Below are 19,820 nucleotides of genomic sequence, written 5' to 3'. Positions count from 1 at the left end.
TTTTCATAGATCACAATTTCTAGACACAGAGTGTCAATAAGCATGAAGTCACCACTGAAGGGACAGAGGAATCTTGGATCTTTTTCAGAAGACCTCTAAGGGCACTGTGTCTAGGTGCTCGTTTTTGTCTATTTGACAGCTTCATAAACTTTGTGACTATCTTTTTCTTTTTCTTTTTTTTTTTCGTAACTCTCGTGTCTTTCTAAAAGTGTATCTCAGATTCCCTACAAGATGTCCTGAGTAATATTGTTCAGTTCAAATGGTATCTAGAGAGTGAATAAACAGCATCAACATCAGGTTTATAATAAGGTGAGAACAGGGAGACTTCCTAATTAGTGTAGGAGGTCTCTTCGAGGAGAATTGTAAGAGCGTATGTCTGACTACTTTGCTAGGCGAAGAAGGGTCAAATGGCAGTATAGTGCACCAAAGTATTGATGCTATGAGATACGGAATAGAAGAAGGAAATTTTACCTTATTATGTAACAGGAATTTTGTTGGGAGCCCTCATAATATGTGTATAATTCCATTCTGCAAAAAGCTTCCTGATGACTGCCTTGGGATGATACAATCCATAGTGAATAAGGTATGAAGCTGAAGAGCAAGATTGTTGCATGGTCTAATTATGAATAAGGTTGTAAAAATGGATTCTAGTCTTCAGAAAAAAGTTACAGCCAAGATGGAAGTTTTAGGTTACCAACCAATTTAAAATATGCGTTCACTTTCCAGCTTTACTATAGACTGCTCGTCTGATTTTAAGATGAATACACTATTTCTGTGCCTTAGTTTTCCACTTGTAATGACTCACCATGAGTCAGGAGTGGATGACTCAGAGGTTGTGGACAGTACAGCTCCTATGGATTGAAATCAGAGCCCGCTTGATAGGTACCTGCATGACATTTCCCAGAATATACAGGAGCCCTGAAGACTAGCAGTACATGTGCAGTGCAGTTCATGCAAGTCAACAATAATTTCCTTTTTGCCTGAGACTGGCTCCAGCATCCATATTCTTATAACCTTTAACATCTGAAAAATGAAAATTATAATACTTCTTTTTCTGATTCATTCTTCAGGCAATTAAATGAGCTACAGTTACAGTATTTGTATTTTGCATGGGACATAGTACAGCAGCTCTTCTGGTACAACTGTAGTACAGTGTATAGCTGTAGTTGTAAAAACATATAATTGATTTAGTTTGCAGTAAGCTTTGTGGCATTCTAATGTACAAACTGGGTTCTTTTAAATTACTGTCTATCCCTATTACCTCTTGCCTTTGAGTTTTGACATTCCCTCTGCCAACTCTGCAATTCCATAAGAACTTCAAATGTTGGTATTTAACTTAGGTATTTTCATCTAACTAAAACATGATCATCTAGATACCACTATACTTCCTTCCTAAAAGTTCAAAAATGTAGTTGAGAGATGAATATTCTGCAAACACCCAATTGCTTCTGTTTGCCTAGTAACTTACGCCTCTCAGTATCTATCTACCATGTGGTTCACAAATTTACACAAGCCAAAAAAAGCAGATGGTCTGAATTCCCTTTTTCATACCCTCTCCCCGTTAACACATATCGGTGAGAATCTCTTCCTGAATATGGACCCTCCCTCTGAAGCATTGCCATGTTGAAGAAAGGTTGTATAGTACCTGCTTGTGTCAGACTTACTGAGTGCCTCTAGTTTTAGTCCATTACTCCAAAATCTCTTATCATTAGTTATCATTTGCATTAAATACAAGATAAAATGGAAAGCCAACCAAATATAAAAATAAAACATTAATTTTTTGAAACTAGCTGTAAAATTAAATTTTGCAGCATGAGTCTTCCCAACTAGCTATTTAATTAGGCTAATTCATAACACATCTGTCCCTGCTTGTGGACTTTCATATGAATGGTACTAAACAGATAAGTAATTGGCCAAACATTTATTAAATTTACATCTTTCAGATCCAAAGCCACAGCAATCATCTCCACTGTTAGCAGGAAAGTGTGAGTTTTCTTCCTACACCAATGGGTGATAATTGATGGCAGACCCACATGTACAACCACTTCTGCTGAGTTACAAAATGCTACTCCATCATTACGGTCTTGGTGTCCAGGCTTCGCAGCAGGTCTGTAAGAAAGTGCATCATGGTTAGTTATAGATGGCCATAAAACCTAATTTCTGGATAATTCAGCTTTTAATATTAACTTTGTAGCTGAACCATTTCCCAATATGGGATGGAACAAAAAATACAGGTAGCATTGACCTCTAATTGCATTAAGATTAGATTTAAGTTCTTTCTTACAACGATGCATTCCTGAGCTTCTGCTAGCTGTGTTACAGACCTCTAATCTCTCTAACACAAATAAAAGAAAGCTTCTTAGTTCGCATTGTAGAAAAAACCTACATACGGCAGCACTGCCATCTTCTGCTTGCTTTCTTTCATGCATGCAAGTACTAGGCTTATATTGCAAAGCAGTAACAGGGGACGTGCATTTTTCTACTAGTAGGTATCAGCTGAGGCAATAACATTTTCTAATACTCAGGGATAACATATGTTTGGACTTCCACAGATTTAGGGGGTTTTCATGTGTGAACGTTTTCTGGGCATAGAAAAGGACTTAGACATTTGTCCAGGATTTCTAATGTATCATATCCCAGCCAGAGCAATAGCTCAAAAATCCCAGGCAAATATGTGCGTTTGTGTGCTTGTGCTGTCCACAAGGAATATATTACACCTGTTGAATATACGCTCTGCTGAGCTGATCCATACACAAATGTACACATTTGAACAGATCCAACTGATCTAACAGATCCTTGCAGTCTGCACAAGTACAGCAAGTACAAAGCATGAATGATCCATGTGTATAGGACTAATGCAATGCAGTTGGGGTATATTTGATCACACACAAGCATTTGTGTGGTCCATATGCGCTAGGTCCAAAAGGTCCCAGATGCATCACATATGCTCTTGAACTGAAGCTTCCTGGATGTGCTGTACATCAGCACATAAGCTAGACAGAAAGCTGGGAGCCTTACTTCAGGTATTTTCTTTAAAAAGGTGAAGGTACAGTAATTCTATTTTTCTGAAGTGCACATTGAGCCTGTATGGCTCCAGAGACCCCACACATGTCAAGGAAGCAGCTCTGTATAAGTTTGCGATACGGTACTAGACGATGCATTGTTGGATGGAGCTTTCAGCATAAACATCATTTATGAGTTTGATTGTATCAGAAAAACTGAAAAGGGAGAGAATTTCACTGTATGACTTCGTACTGTTGGGACATGTCCTTGGGGTTTTTCACCCTGTGGAGCCACAGAGTGACACTGGCAATTATGAGCCTCCCTCTTCCATGCAGTAATGTATGAAATTACTTCTGGCGAGTGAACAAGTCTTAGTTGTTTTTTCTTCTTAGAATATTGTAGTTAGATATTCTAGTCTCTGCTTTACTCAAGACTTTGATAGACTGAGTTGCGCTGATAATTGATCTTCCACCTTTCTCTGATAGTAAGTGTGATAATACTGATGCATGCAGAGGACTGTCTATCTTTATGAAAGCAAAGACAGCATGGTTTACGAGACCATAAAAAAGGTGAGCAGGCGTATTCACAGAATACTGAGTTAGAATCACAGTAATATCACGGTATCGGTTTATTGTTCATCATTAGCTGGGAAAGGACAGTTTATGCTTCTGAGAATATTCATATGCAGTACAATCCCTGGTGCAGGGTCCCCTGCAGCCAGTCATGTGTGCTCACTGAACTCTCTGCTGTGCTGATGTATTATGGACCCTATAGACCAAACCTGGTCCTGCTTAGTGATTCAATTCTGGTACTAACATCACCAGGAACTTGACCCAGCAGTGCTGCAGACTCAGCTTGTTGCCACTACTGTTGCCAGGTCAACCCAGCCACGTCCGTCCCACAGATTGCTACTTGCTGGGCTCAGAAATGCCAAAGGGCAAGATGCTTTTGCTTCTGGCTTGGGATAAAGCTTTTAAGAGTCTAGGACAGAGGTTTCTACTAGATTGTTCTTGAACCTGGAAAGCTTCCCAAACCAGAATCTACTGTGAGTCATACAGGATGATCCAGTTGCTTTTGGTTACTTGAATTCCTTTCTTGGACGCAGTCACAGTCAATACACAGAGGACAGACAATTCCATCCAAAGCAACAAAATACGGAATGATGTGTAAGGCACATAATAGTGAATGTAAATGACGATTGCCTAAGATAGATTTTTCCCTTCCCACAAAAGTACAAAGTTTCATTATCCTCATTCTTCTCTCTCTTGGACCCATATTTATTGGTAATAACAAATAAAGAACTAATGAAGACATTAGCAGGTACTGAAGAACAGTCTCTGTTGCTTACTAACCCAAACTTCTGGGGGGTAAAAAGGTAAAAGAAGTTACTATAAATTCCTTTTTGCCAGTGAGATCTTAGTTCACACTCAGTTAACTGGCCTGTTTTGCAGGATTTAACCTGGTGGCATAAGAACCTTGAAATAAATCTCTTAGCTACGATTAGAGATGAAAGAGAGATTAGCGCGGGCAGGAGAGTTGAAGTCTTTTTCTCCATCTCCATTGGTGAGTCAGTGTAAAGACAGAAGAACTACACAGACATCAGAAATCAGTACTTCAGTCTTCCTCAGGATGCCTGATCCAGGTATTTTCTCCCCTGCACTCAGCAAGTTACCAGTTTCAAGACTGTGTTCAGCGCTCTGAAGCAGGTTAGTGGTTTCTTTTACAATAAGTCACAGATAGGAATGTGTGTTTAGCTAAAACAGCAGATTTTAGTGAAACTGGGAAGATAAGATGTGGCTTGTTTGTGACAAAATTGCAATCCAAATTTCTTTGGACAATTTGCATCTAGTAAGTAAATGTTATAAACAAATAAATAGCTGTGCTATGTCTTGTTCTGTGTAGTTAGGGGATTTTGATAGCAAAGGAACAGGTAGGTGGCATCTTGGAAGCAAAAAGCTACCATATGCTGATGGAAGCTGTGTTTGAAGTGAGTTAGACAGGGAAAGCTTGAGAACAGTATCGATAATATGGGAGAGATTTCCACAGTTATTGGAATTCTTCTGTTGAAAGAAGTATTTCTCCCTCTATAGCATAAAATCCAGCTTGCTCTCCCATAGCTGGGGAAAAGATGTCTGTGTGTATATGCTTCATAACTCTGGAGTGGCTCATGTGCAATGGTGAGGTCTGTTTCTAAGAACTTTGTTAGAGGTGTTCGTTCCGCTGCACTACTAGGAGCATTTGTGGTTTTACAGTAGCCCACTGCCAAATATAACTTGGAGAAGAACAGATACATATTGCAGAGCAAGACAATTACACTTTTAGTTCGTAACTACACTTCAGTTCTTTCAGCTGGAAGAACTTTCTTCATGGTAGTCAAAAAATGCTACTAAACAGCAATATGCGTGTTGCAATACATCTTATGCTAATAAATATATTCAATACTTCATTGATCAGTTCGGGAAAGGATAATGTTACAGTACATCTACAAAATTCAATTAGCACAAGACAAAATAATCTCAAGAGAAATATCCATGTGGAAGCTGGGAACACAGGAACAGAATAGGTAAGGTGTTCCTCTGTCCCAGACTCAATGCATTCAAAGTTTCACGGGAAGCACAGTTGTCCCAAAGATCTTCTGTGCAATCCCAGGTATATCAGTGGCAGCCAGGGTCAGTCAGCGAGTGGTCACTGCACTACAACAACCAGTCATTCCCCCCCGTTTCCTCTGGCAGTATGGCTCATATGAAATAGCAGATCTTATATGACTGGAGGATGTGGCGTGGGTACTTCTGTTAGATGAATGTGAATATTCCATTAAATCTGGTCTTAGAACAATACTAAAATTGCACCAAGGAAGCTGGAAATACCATGAGAGTTACTGGAGGCAAGGACTTACTAGGAGAGTTGCTCTTGCACATGATTTTTTCTTTTTTTTAACTCTAGACATCTGAAAACGGGGGAGGGAGCTATATCAGAATAGCTACATGAGATTGAATGTATCCCAGCTTATGGTATTCAGCTTCATTTTCTTTATGGCTAGAATATGACAGAAAGTCTCAAATTTACATCTTCCAAAATCAACAATGCCTCTTGAGTAGATGAATTTTAATACAACTTTTGTTCAAATGTTACAAAAGATGTTTGGCAAGTAGGGTGTTCTCAGTGACACTGTAACTATATGCGTGCCCAACAATTTAGAGGCATTTTGCAAATACATACATGCATTTCATAGAAATGAACAGTGAGTGATGTGTTCCTATACCCTGGCCATTGAACGTGAACTGCATATTAGCAGCTAGGAAATTTCACAACAGATTCTCCCTATTGTGAGCTCTGAGACCTAAGTATTGGGGGCAAATAAACCTATTTGTAGCAGCCATCCACAGCTATTTAAGTTCAAGTCATGAACTGCTTAACTGGTGAAGCAAAGATACTGTCTTCAGGCTTAGCAGACAGGCTGTCAGCTGAATTCATATGGAGGCTTAATTCTGTGCTTGCAGAGCATGACCCTTACAAATGAGGTCTGAAGGATACTGTAGAAGAATAGTGTGAAGGAAGTGTTGTCACTTTATAAATGACTGTTTTCTGGACTTGTTTGTACAGAGATATCCATCAATAATCAGTATTTCATCATGATAATTGATATGATTATCACAATATGATCACAATCAATATTCAACCATAACTGGTAATCAGCCTTAACAATCATTAAAACTAGGACCCTGTTTTTAAACTCAGAGAGCTGCTGGCTTCAACACCTTTGGAAGTAAGACTGGTAAGAAAAAATACTGTGCATTTTGCACACTATTCTGTGTATTGTACAAAAGATGTACAGAGATGAATAGTTTTGAGGGGAATTAGTTTCCTCTGTAAATGCAGGAAAAAATCAATGCAACGTGAATGAATTAGATCTGACAGGCATTAAAATGTTTTAATATTCAAATGTGTGAAGATATCTAACCATTTCCTAATATGAATGGAACAATGTATTCCTCGCCTGTACAAATAGAATTGATTCCTTCCGACGTATACAGATGAAGACACAGGGATACCATTACTTTTTTAAACTGTACTCTACAACTATCTGCTTACCCAGTGTTAAGCTTCATTACAGCTGTGGATCCTCTAGTGGGTAGGTGTAGCCCTACTTCTGTACAGCTTATCTGCAGATGGTTTTCATGGTGTTTTAGCTGATAACAGTTTTATTTAGGTGAAGTTAAGTAGTAGAGTCCACTAGCTTAAAAAAATATTATATAAGAATAATGCTGCTTATACTTGTCTATTTCCCCAAATTTACAGGATTATGTTTTACTGTTTATAAATGCCCTTGTATTAGTGGAATTAGATGACTGTATAATCATATAAATACATAGTTGTATAGTACAAAATCACTCTAATGAAAATTACTGAATTAGTACAAGACCATGCTGAGACCAGGTTTTCTGGGGAGGAAGGAAAGAACTCCTCCATATATCTTGCACATGTTGAGGAAGGGCAATCATAAAGTGTCGGAAGCACTGAAGAAGGGTAACAGTTCATGGTTTGATCATGAGGTACTTACAGCGTAGTTCTGCATCCACATCACATACACTGAAAACGCATTGTCTCCAGCTCTAACAGGTTTTAGATCTTGGATGTTATTAGCTGCTTTCTGCCTGTGATTGTGATATAACTGGAGAGGTGCAAAGGAGAAATTAGTAGTGTTGCAGAGGAGCAAGGTTAAAAGTGCTGGGAAAGATGGTATCTTTTCTTAGATCCACTAATAGCTGGGGAAAAGATGACAGACCTTGAAACACAGAAGTCTTCCTTCAGCTGTGACACTCTGAAATATCAGATTTGAAACTCAGGGGAGGGGGGGGGAGTGTCTCTGAATGCCCATTGTGGTGATCTTTGGAGAGAAAAATACGAGTCTGTATATCACATGGGAAAGTTATTAAAGGACTGTTAATAACATAAGAGTAGGTGTATCCAAAAAAAGCTAATAAAATATACAAGGTATAAATTAATAAACACATGAGTAGTTTCCTGTCATTTTTCAAATGGTTCCCCTTCAAAAAAATATTATGTATGGTGTTCCTTGGGCTGCAGAGTCTTCTTCAGACGGGAGAATGGAAGCAGTTCCATTGGGTGGTGAAGAAATCAAAGTTATTGCAGAAAGTGCAACCAGGAACAAAGTTTAAGATTCTGACTGCAATATGGGGACTCAGAAAGAAAACTGCTCTACAGGTGGTAGGAGGGTTGGAATATGGTGTGATTGTCACTGTTCTCAGGACAAAGGGAAAGAACAAGCAACTTTACCTACAGAAGCAGAGATTAAGATAGTAACGGTGATTCCCTAAGGATTAAATGGGCTATTCCAATACCTGGTTTTTAATAAGAACTTTCAGAAAGAAAGGAAGGGCAATCAGGTAGAGAAAGAAATAGAGCATCTTAAACTGCTGATTTTTTTTCTTAAGGTGTGAAGATGTTCTGCTTTTTTTTGTGGGGTGATACGTTACTTCACATAAAAATGGAAGTGCTTTTATGCCAGATCAAGTGGAAGAAAGTGGTGGAGGATGGTTTGTTCACCAGTAATATATTCAGGTCACAGCACTTAAAAGTTAATACAATTTTGATAATATTGATAGTTTAACTATTTGTTGAACATTTTGTGTCTGTGGATAACCACAGTCAGTTCCCCCTGCAGTTTTTGCCAGAGTGATCATATTGTAGTAGTTTAAGTGTTGGAATAAAATGCTTTTTGCTAGCAAAATCATATTTTACAGCACGTAATCGATGAAATGTCTAAAAATACCCATAGATACTGTGTTTCTGGTACTATTTTCACTTTTTTTTCCATATGGAAAAAAGGCTTATGTGATTATGCTGTATATTTCTGGTTTTTGTATATTTTTGTTGCCCTGCTTGTTCAACTTTTGAATGCAAATCTGACCACGACCACAGTAATCTAAGAATTATAAATTCCTAGAATCAAGAAAATACAGGCAACAAGTAGAAGGGAAAGGCACCATGAGTCTTCTGGAGGGAAAGACAGCAGATCAGCTCACCTTTAGACATCAGAAAACCTGCACAGACAATTGCTTTTGACAAAAATCCATAGGAAGCCATCGTTCATTGGTTCTACTGTTCACTTGTTTTTAATTGCTCTAGTCAGTCCTTAGAATTATTTTTTTTGTTTTTTTAAAGTAAGTCACAGCGTATGAAATTTAAGCAATAAATTTGACTGGGGCACTCGCTTGGCAGGACTCAGAGTGCGTGAGGCTGTACAGGAAGTTTTCTGTAGTCTCTATAAATATCTAGTCAAACAGACAGTAATCTCTCTCTCTCTTCTTCAGATTTCTACTGCATGCCTTGGATACATGCTCCTAATCAGCTTACGAGCTTTTCTTGACCTACGCTTCTTTTCCTAACGCTGATCTGACTATGGCTGTCCTCAGAGTAAAATTCACCAAAACTAAGAGGGACAAATTGGCTCAGATCTTATGGATCCTCAACTGGGTTTCTGTAGTGAGCGGGATCATTCTCTTCAGTCTTGGCCTCTTTCTGAAAATAGAGATCAAGAAGCGCAATGAAGTGATGGCAAAAGGGGACGTTAACTCTGTCCCCAACATGCTGCTCTCTGTAGGGGTCATAGCATGTATCATCAACTTTCTGGGTGGCAAAATCTGCTATGACTGCTCAGATGCCAGCAAGTTCTCTCGATGGAAACTAGTTATGCTCCCATACATCGTATGTACCTTCTGTTTTACCTTTTGCATCCTGGTGGGTGCTCTCATGTGCTATACCATGAGGAACGAGCTGGAAGAGTCTCTCTATCTGGGACTGAGGGATGCTATTAAGTTCTATAAGGACACGGACATACCTGGACGATGTTTCTTAAAGAAAACAGTGGATATGTTACAAATTGGATTCAAATGCTGTGGAAACAATGGCTTTAGAGACTGGTTTGAAATTCAGTGGGTATCTGCTCGTTATCTGAATATGGCTTCCAAGGAAGTTCTGGAGTAAGTATTTACTAGTCATAACAAAAAATTCTAGGAGAAAAACTCATTCAAGAAGGCAAAGTAGATACTAGCTTTTACTGGACCTTTGTCTCTTAATCTCAAAACTGTAGAGTGACCACATTACTCACAAAATATGCTAACTACGTGCACAATCAAAAGTTGCCTTTTGCTAACTTTTTAGGGACGCTAAGCAAAGCAAAGATGTCTCTTTCCTTTTTTAATACAGTGAATTAGCTACCTCAAAATTTCAATTATAGCAAGCTGATAATGGAAAGAAAAAAAGGAGGGTACTATCAATACATTGCACAGTCAATCCTAAACACTGAAAGATCTTTCTCCTTCAGGATATTACGACTTTGCAAACCCAGGTTCAAATCTGTATGTTCACATGTGAGAAACTTCCAACACCATGCACACTGCATAAAAAAAAGGAGGAGAAAAACCATTGAATTTTTTTGTGGTGGTGGTGGTGCTTCCCATGATGTAGCAACTGTGAAATTATATGCTCAAAAGGAGGAGTCTGGCAATTCTTACAGACAATAGCATAACAATAAAAAAATTTAAGAAGTAGACAATCCAATATGTAGCAATTCTTCTAAAGCTGAGAAGAAGTCTTCACTCATGAGAGTGTAGTAGCTATATGTTCCTGGGAAAGACAAACAAAAAGCTTGACAGGCATTTGTCAAGTGTTCTGTTTTGTTGAACTCAAAATCAGTGACAATAAAGCCAGAGGAGGAAGGGAGGCCAAAGATCTCATTTTCACAGAATTTGCAACTTAAAACTGCCGTTGTAGCAAAGCATATATGCAGAGCTGCAAATATACCAGAGGACAGGACCTAGGAGAATACAGACATGAGGGCATCAACATGTGTAAGTGTGCTGGTTTTGGGTGGGATAGAGTTATTTTCTTCATAGTAGCTGGTATGGGGCTATGTTTTGGATTTGTGCTGGAAACAGTGTTGATGATGCAGAGATGTTTTCGTTATTGCTGAGCAGCGCTTACACAGAGCCAAGGCCTTTTCTGCTTCTCACCCCACCCCACCAGTGAGTAGGCTGGGGAGGCACAAGAAATTTGGAGGGGACACAGATGGGACAGCTGACCCCAGCTGACCAAAGGGATATTCCAGACCATAGGACGTCATGCTCAGCATATAAAGCTGGGGGAAGAAGAAGGAAGGGGAGGATGTTCGGAGTTATAGCGTTCGTCTTCCCAAGTAACTGTTAGGCGTGATGGAGCCCTGCTTTCCTGGAGATGGCTGAACACCTGCCTGCCGATGGGAAGTGCTGAATGAATTCCTTGTCTTGCTTTGCTTGCGTGCACAGCTTTTCCTTTACCTATTAAACTGTCTTTATCTCAGCCCATGAGTTCTCTCCCCCATCCCGACGCAGGGGGAGTGAGCGAGTGGCTGTGTGGGGCTTAGTTGCTGCCTGGGGTTAAACCACGGCGGTAAGGCAGTTGGCTGTGGAAGTAAAGCAAGCTTTAGAACAAGTGTTCTCAAGAGAGAAGCTGGAAAGCAACAGTGACACAAAGCAGACTGACCCAAGAGGTGTTTTAAATCCTGGTTCTACACTGGAGAGTCACACGACAACAAAGATGGTCCACAGGAACTTAAGAGTACTACCTTATTGTGAGGACAAAAGTAAACTATACTGCCTTTTCTTTCTGTGAGACATGCAGAAGCAGTAATGTTTTACCCACGGTAAAAAAGTGTCTTTGCTAAACTCCCTTTTCTCTGCAGGGTTGCCTGTGCTCTGCCATTATTTTGAAATGCACAGTCAGTTAATTTTTGCCCCACATAGGCAGAAGATGCCCGTGAAATGTGTGTGAGGGAAGTAATTACATTGCAGAATTTCTTTTACTGTATAGAAATTGGATAATTCCATCTTGATTGCTAGAATCCAAGTTGGTGCTGTATAACCAAATCATAATATGATTTCCAAAAATCTGGTAGTGAAACATTTGATATGAAATCATTGGAAGCAAAGTCCAGCTGGTAATGTTCAGAAAGGATGGAGAAGGCACCAAATATTTATCTTGGTTTCATCTTGTACTGTATGTCGATTAGTACATGGTAAATTAAGAAGCAAAGCAGGTGAGAACTGACATATTGTCAACTCACATGTAAACTTTGCAAAACTGAACTTCTCACCTTCCTTCATAATCCTCTTCCCTCCCCTCTCTTCTATATCTCCATTGCCAACACCACAATGTGACAAGAAATGGAGAGAATCAATGGGAACTGTAGGAGGATGAAGCAGGTTACAGCGGTACGATCCTATCATTGCTTTGGTTGGGTAGAAATCATCTTTTTATAGTCTCAAAAGCAAGTTTTGCTTTACAATACCATAACAACTGTGAATTGCAACAACAAATAGCAGTGAATGTCTCACTCCCTCAGCTCTGTTACAGAGGTCTTCCCTTCTAACAGTACCAAGATAACGTCATTCTTTAATTTGCCATTAGTAGAGAAAACACGATGGCAGGGAGACATAACCCAAGTCTGGAAACTGCTATTGTTGGCAGTAGAAAGAAGATTCCTCTTTATAACATGTGGCAGGAAGAAAAAAAAAAAATTAAATTGATGCTTGGGATCAAAAGAAAAGCTTAAGACCTAGTTTAAGAGATTGTATTTTAACCACTTTAAATGCTGTACTATATTTGGGTCATATCCCTGAAACATACAGGGCGTTTTGCTGGCCCCAGTAAATGCTTCCCTTTCACAATGTGCCAGCCTGCCTCTCCTCCCTCTCTGAGGTTTCTTTTCTCCTTCCACATTCGAGCCTTCCGTTTGGTACCTCTCTGCTCCCTTCCTTGTTTCTCTCCCAGTGAGTTGTTTTGCCTATGCCCATTACACTGCTTGCACACTTAAGTCTGGTTTCAGTGGACTATTTGGGTTCTTTTGCATTGGTTTCATTCTGTTGCCATTACCAGGAATATGATGGCCACAAGGTGAAGAGCTAGACTTTAAAACAGAGAGGAATTCATGCCTAACCCACTCCTAGGTGGGAAATGGCAGATGAACTTCCTGACTTACTTGGAAAGATCTTTGAGGAAGATATTTTTGACAGAATGTTAAACAAAACAAAACACACCACCACCAGCAGCCAAAAAAAATAAAGAAAAAAAAAAGGAAGGAAAAAAAGGAAGGAAGTTGTATTTAGCAGGCCCACAGCATTAAAATGAAAGCAATGATTCTGCCATCCCAGTACGGCCACAAATACTGAGCTTCCTAGCAGCTTATATTCATTTGGAAGGATACATTTAGTCCCCAAATGCTGGAAGAACACTGAACCACAGAGTTTCTGCTTCTTCTGTTCATCTGATAAGCTTCTTGTGATAACTTCCTTCCCTTTAATTTAGATCATCTGTAGTGGAACAGGAAAATATGATTTGTAAACATTAATAAATGAGGATAAGTTTTGCAAAATATTAAAAATTCTACAATTAGCAAACAGTGAAAGCTGGATATCTAAGCGGAAGTTGTATTTCATGTATTCTGGCTCCCTAACAAAGGCTAAAGGGCATGGGCTTCATTAAAACAGGCCATGGTTCTCACCCATGGGGCTGTCTTAGGAAATAAGCCTTTTGCAATGAGCATGAGAATAGATACATGCTTAGAGGCTACTTCCCCAAAGTGTGAGAGCATCTCTCAACATCTTATATACTCTCCAGTTTCTGGAAAATCTATTTCTCTGAAGAGCCTGCCTGGAGACAGAAGTCCTCACAAGGACGCACTAGCTAAAGAGCAGGTAATACAAGGAAAATGGATGTCAGGGATTCATTTAACCGTTCCAGAAACTCTTGATTAATCTGAGACTGTGTTCTCTTTCCATCCCATGACTTTTTTTCTCCCCATTTCTTTTCCTGCTTCTTTTTCTCCTGATCTTATAGGGGAGGACAAGGAATAATTTTTAGCAATAAATACAAACAGTTTGAAAAGTTACAAAAATTATGGTTCCAAGAAATAGAAACTCCCTTGTGAATTAGTCTCAAAACATGTGCCGAACCAGCCACTGCACATGGGTACAATGATGAAATGCCAGCGGACCATTTCCAGTGGTTCCTGTGGCATGCAAAGTTGCTCTTGTATTAGGTTCTCTGTTAAGGAATGCTTGTGGTGAAAATCAGTCCAGAAGCAGTGAAACACAAGATTTCTAGGGCATAACTTCCATTAGAGTTCCACCAAGATAAACAAGTGCAGAAATTGTCTTTAGTATTTTCAGCACAAAGATACCTGAAAAGGCAACATCTCTGTGAACACTGAATCCACGTCTTACACACACAGTACCAAGAACCACGTGAGATAGTGTGCTGATACCACACTTAAGAAATACAGCAAATGAAAAATTTAGTTTTCCTGCAGTAAGCAAGTTTTCCAGTTGGAAATACATTCCCATTTTCCTTTTGTTACATTGGAGAGGCCTACATCGCAGCAGACTTGCATTATATCCTTTTATAAAAATCACAGACAGTATCTGCTGCTGATACCAGATTTGTAACGCCCAAACTTCCTGTCCTGTTGCAGCCGTCTAAAGAGCAACGTTGATGGAAAGTTCTTGGTGGATGGAGTACCCTTCAGCTGCTGCAACCCAAGCTCCCCGCGGCCCTGTATCCAGTACCAGCTGACAAACAACAGTGCTCACTACAACTACGATTTTCTGACAGAGGAACTCAATATCTGGGTGAAGGGGTGCAGAGAGGCCCTGCTGGATTACTACACAGCTATTATGAGATCTATTGGCATCGCAGCATTGCTTATTTGGTTGTTTGAGGTAAGTCTCATTAAAATGGTCTGTGTCAGATGAGTCAGAGTCTTCCTGCTCTCTGGGATGGGAAACAACTACAGCGTAACACTCAAGAAGTGCCTCGGTAACCAACATAAAGTCCACAAGCACTTCAAGAATGTTGCAGGACTTCCTTCAGTACCGGCAACTTTCTCAAAGTCCCCAGAGCAGAAGCAAATCTCATTGAAGATGAGAACTATTAGAAATGATGTATATAATTCCATATATTTACAGAGCTTTTTCAATAGACTATGGCACGTTCCCTTCCCTGAAGCATTTATGGGATCAGATAGAGGATGACACATGCAGTGACACAACTGCAAGGAAATTAGGTGAGAAGGTCTGAGGATTGTTTTAAGTCAGTTTTAACAAAGAATATACAAAATGTGAGCAGGCCTTTGGCTGAATACATTAATTTCATTTATAGTAAAAATTGAACACAAGTATTAATATCTCAAAGCCTCCTTTTTACATTACATAGCTTCACCATATGGACAGTACTTGCAAACATGGCATAGCTTTTTAAATGTAGATTAGACTCCTTATTATGCAATCAAAATAAGCGTATCAGAGGCAAGCATATATACCTGCAAAGATGCAGTCTTTCTGCTGGCACCTGTAAAGAAAGTTGTCTGGACGTTGTCATCCACAGGTAAAGGACCCCCCAGTGGCATAGGCTAAAATATGGTTTTCTTCCCTTTTTATTAAGTTTTAGTTTTCTGATTATTGCTCTACTGCATAAATATTAGCACTATAATTAAAATAGTTCACAACAGTCTTCAAACAGTGCTAGATGGGGTGGTGGTGCCAGAAACAACAGGCCTTTGGCAGCACATGAAAAAGCTGTGAGCTGGCTCTCTGTGCTGCCTTAAATATTGACAAGCTGGGCACGCTGATCTCAATCCAACAGAACTATGAAAGTGGGGCTTTCTCCTAAACTTATACTTGAGCCTCTACTATCAGCCATCCTTCTTAATTTTAATGCATTGGCATGTAGGACACATACAGCTTACATATAAATGATAAGACTCCTTCGAGGAAATACCAATTTAATCAAGGTCAGTGGAAAAAAAATCCACAGAAATTAACAGACTACAATTTAAATTTTTTTTCCTAGTGACTGATGGTTCCATTAATTGATCATCCATTCTACATCAGTTAGTTGTAGTCTCTGAGGCTGTAGTGTTCCCGAGTAATTCTAGGTATTTATGTGCTAATAACATGCAAGTGGGAATGCTACCTGAAGAATGGAGAGAGAGTCAATCAATCTCTGCCTGGTATTTTTCTTTCTAAAAAATGTAATTAATTGGGAGAGTGGTTAGATATGTTGCTGGGATAAAGAATTTGTCTGCTTTACTCAATATTAACTATTAGGCCTGTAAATACGCAAGTCAGAAAGCTGACTTAGTGGTAGGATTGAGGTTGCAATTTACACCCTCTGTTTAACCATTAACTGTTTCTTACAGCTCTCTGTACTTATTGGTGTCCGGTACCTACAAACAGCAATGAAGAATGTCCTTCTGCTAGGAGATTTGGAGGGCGAGTCAGACGGCTGGTTACTAGAAAACAGCTTTGTGGAAACTGCCAAATACAACATCAGTATCATTAAGAACCTCGGCAAAGCCAACCAGATCTCCACTGTCTCAGGCATGAACGACCCCAACATTGACGTTCAAAACACAAACTGTGGCAAAACCAATGTTACAACAAAATCTATCCCAGCAGCTAGCTAGGCAAGGCTTTGAAGAAATGACATCACAAGTGTAGCTTTGACATATTATAGTCTTACAGGTACCAGGTTTTTCACTGGTGGGGAAAAAAAAAAGGTAGGAAAACTAATAAGACAATTGAACTAACCACAGACTGGTGACAGCTCCAAAAATGCTGATACTTCTTTGGCTGGATGTATTTTTACTCATTCCTGTGAAATCCCTGATTTTCAACACTGCACAAAAGAAACTTTTGGAACTTTCCCCACTTCTCTCCCTTGCTTACATACTTCTGTCATGGTCTGAATACATCAGAATAATCATTATGCACAAGCAAACGTTCCAGATAGAATGGGTCTACACCTACTAATATACAGATTGGTCTACTATGTACCAACGAAGTTTGTCATTACTGTCATTACATCTATAGAAATCCCAGCAGCAGGGAAATCCCAAAAGAAATTACTACACCAGATAAAAAGATGCTTTAAAAAAGGCAAAAACTGTGAAATGAAAACTCTGTTAGTCCAAGTTAGGATAGGGGAAATTTTAGCCCAATTATACATATATTGCAGCCCTTCTAAAAGAACCTACTACCTAGGTGAAATTGAGTTGAAGGCAATGAAAGCATAATGGTTTTGGGTATTTTTTTTTTCCAAAATAGTCTCAAGTATCTCTTCATTTATACCCCTCCATAGTTTAGAGAAAACCAGCTGCCATACCTCCCTGAAAATCAATGGCTACTGCTGAAAGGAGTTCTCGGCTCAAGAAAACTAATTGGCAGCTCATGCCGGGATATTTAAAATTCCAAGTAGCATGTGATAGCACAAGTTTAAAAACAAGCAGATATTTCCCATAAAACAAATACTGATGATCCTAGATGTTTAAAAGCTCCTAATTTCAAAAGTACTTACATAGATCCAGGGGCTGGAAGACAAGGGATTATTTGGAACCAATGAATGCAAAGATAGACGGACAGATCTCCCATCACGTTCCTAGTACAGCACTCAGGAGCTTTGCCAATGCATGGAGTGAAAGCCTTTGACACCCAAGATACTTGTAGTTACAGGATGCCCTATGACTGTAATTCATCATTAATAGTAAGCAGGAAAAACATACCAATACAGAATAGAGGATAAAAGACCAAGTAAAATATTTTACTCGTTATTGTTGTGAATAATACACTGTTTGAATGTAACATTGGACGGCTTGTGCATTCTTTGTGTATAATCAAGTAAAAGGAAGTTCTATCACTGGGATATTCAAAGCAGAACTATTCCTGCTTTTGAAGTTGTGTGAAAGTAACAGTAAAAATTCCTTTACCTGTCTAAACAATGTTGTTTTCTATAACACTAGAATAAGCAAGAATTATACTGTAAGAATATATTGTAAATAAAGTGTGTGATGTAAAAAACTGTACTGTAATTCAAGCAGGCTATATACATGATCATAATTTCAAATGCAATTGCTTCACTGCTTAAAATTTTAGGCCTATACTTCAGTATGTTAAAAATAAAAATGGACAGATGGGGGTCTGTCTGCAATAGTAGCCTGTAGCAGATGTTTTGCAAAAGGCACATAAGAGGCAAGACCATTAGAAAATAGTTCTTTCCCTGACAAAGCCTCCCACCTTCCAGCAGTTTGGGACTTGGTATGACAATGAGGGTATTTGTATCACTGTGTTTTATTAAATCTCAGTGGACATTATTTTTTTCTATGAATTTGCATGGTGTTTTTTTAAAACCCATTCATGTTTTTGATATCCAGAACATGACAATGAGCCTCAGATTTTAATTTCTCACAATTCAATTCTGCATTGTTTGAAAAACTGCTTCTCTTTGCTTGTTGACTCCCTGACAACTTAATCTGGTATCCCCTAATTCTTGCCATAAGATGTAGCTGATGGTCATTCCTTATTTATTCCCTCCATGTCATTCTCAATTTTACAATCCTCTATTATATTCCCTCTTGGTCCTATCTTTGCAAGTTGAAGAAGTTTTATTTAACCTTTTCTTCTATGGAAGTTGTTTCACACCTTTGAAAATTTTCATCACTCTTTTCCATTTATTATTTTTAAATGAACAACACTGTGTAGAGCTGAAGACAGAATGAAGTGAATAGGTCTTTTGTCCTTTTCCTAAGAATTCCTATCATTGCTTGCCCTTTTGACTGTTTCTGAGCACTGAGAACATTTTCACAGAACTATCCATAAAAATACTAAGAAAATCTTTGATATGAATATATCTGAGGGTGCTGGTCGACAGCAGGCTCAACAGCAGTGAGCAGTGTGCCCTGGCAGCCCAGAGGGCAAACCCCATCCTGGGATGCATCAAACACGGCATAACCAGCCGGGCAGAAGAGGCGATTATCCTGCTGTATTTGGTGTTGGTGTGGCCTCACCTTGAGTACTGCATGCACTCCTGGGAGCCACAACTTAAGAAGGATGTGAAGGTCCTTGAACGCGTCCAGAGGAGGGCAACAAAGCTGGTGAAAGGGCTGGAAGGCATGTCCTGTGAGGAGCGGCTGAGGACTTTGGGCTTCTCTAGTTTGGAGAAAAGGAGGCTGAGGGGTGACCTCATTGCTCTCTACAGCTTCCTGAGGAGGGGAAGTGGAGAGGGAGGTGCTGAGCTCTTCTCCCTGGTATCCAGTGACCGGACACGTGAGAATGGTTCAAAGCTGAACCAGGGGAGGTTTAGACTGGACATTAGGAAGCATTTCTTTACCAAGAGGGTGGTCAAACACTGGAACAGGTTTCCTAGAGAGGTGGTCAATGTCCCAAGCCTGTCGGTGTTTAAGAGGCATTTGGATAATGCCCTTAATAACATGTTTTAACTTGGTCAGCCCTGAATTGGTCAGGCAATTGGACTAGATGATTGTTGTAGGTCCCTTCTAGTCTATTCTACTGCAAGATGTTAGTTTTTGCATAGCTACATTAATTTTCGTTTACCAGAACTGAAACTTGTTATCATCCAGCCACTAAGTTTCATAACAGCCTCCTGGAAACATTCAAAATAACCTTTTTTACCGAATATCTTTGTATCATTGGCAGAATCTGCCATTTTATAATTCCCTTTTCAGATCACTTCTGAAAATGCTAAAAAAACCCATGCAGATTTCTGTGGATTTCAGTTGTTAAGCTTCTTCCATTGTGAAAATACACCATTTATTCTTTTATTTTGTTGCTGAACCAGATCTTCCTTTTTTGTTTCACAATAGCTTCTTCTAATTCTATGAGTTATTTGGAGGACACTATCCAAAGTTTTTTGAAATCTACATTATTACTGACTGGCTCAACATCCTCATCACATTAATTAACTCC

At 39.3% G+C, this 19,820-nt stretch overlaps 1 protein-coding gene across 3 annotated transcripts; it reads left to right on the top strand.

Moving 5' to 3' along the window:
• Positions 1–49: 49 nt before the first annotated feature.
• Positions 50–18,208, top strand: LOC115349941 (photoreceptor outer segment membrane glycoprotein 2). Of its 3 annotated transcripts, none has more exons than XM_030034853.2 (4): positions 50–152; positions 9,339–10,007; positions 14,534–14,780; positions 16,259–18,208. In XM_030034853.2, the coding sequence occupies exons 2-4, from the start codon at positions 9,427–9,429 to the stop codon at positions 16,523–16,525; spliced, it is 1,095 nt and encodes a 364-aa protein (XP_029890713.1). In that variant the 5' UTR covers positions 50–152; positions 9,339–9,426; the 3' UTR covers positions 16,526–18,208. The 3 variants fall into 3 exon arrangements, with proteins under 3 accessions (XP_029890713.1, XP_029890695.1, XP_029890703.1); XM_030034835.1 differs by lacking the exon at positions 50–152 and adding an exon at positions 4,507–4,709; XM_030034843.2 differs by lacking the exon at positions 50–152 and adding an exon at positions 4,531–4,645.
• Positions 18,209–19,820: the final 1,612 nt, after the last annotated feature.

This window comes from Aquila chrysaetos, chromosome 2 (assembly GCF_900496995.4).
Source record: "Aquila chrysaetos chrysaetos chromosome 2, bAquChr1.4, whole genome shotgun sequence".
Lineage (NCBI taxonomy): Eukaryota > Metazoa > Chordata > Aves > Accipitriformes > Accipitridae > Aquila > Aquila chrysaetos.
This window is presented reverse-complemented; position numbering and strand designations above follow the sequence as displayed.

Bases quoted from the DNA above. Each gene is read 5' to 3' on its own strand.
- LOC115349941 (XM_030034853.2), top strand. From the start codon at position 9,427: ATGGCTGTCCTCAGAGTAAAATTCACCAAAACTAAGAGGGACAAATTG. The intron at 10,008-14,533 runs GTAAGTATTTAC...GTCCTGTTGCAG, and splicing joins GCTTCCAAGGAAGTTCTGGA to CCGTCTAAAGAGCAACGTTG. The intron at 14,781-16,258 runs GTAAGTCTCATT...TGTTTCTTACAG, and splicing joins TGCTTATTTGGTTGTTTGAG to CTCTCTGTACTTATTGGTGT.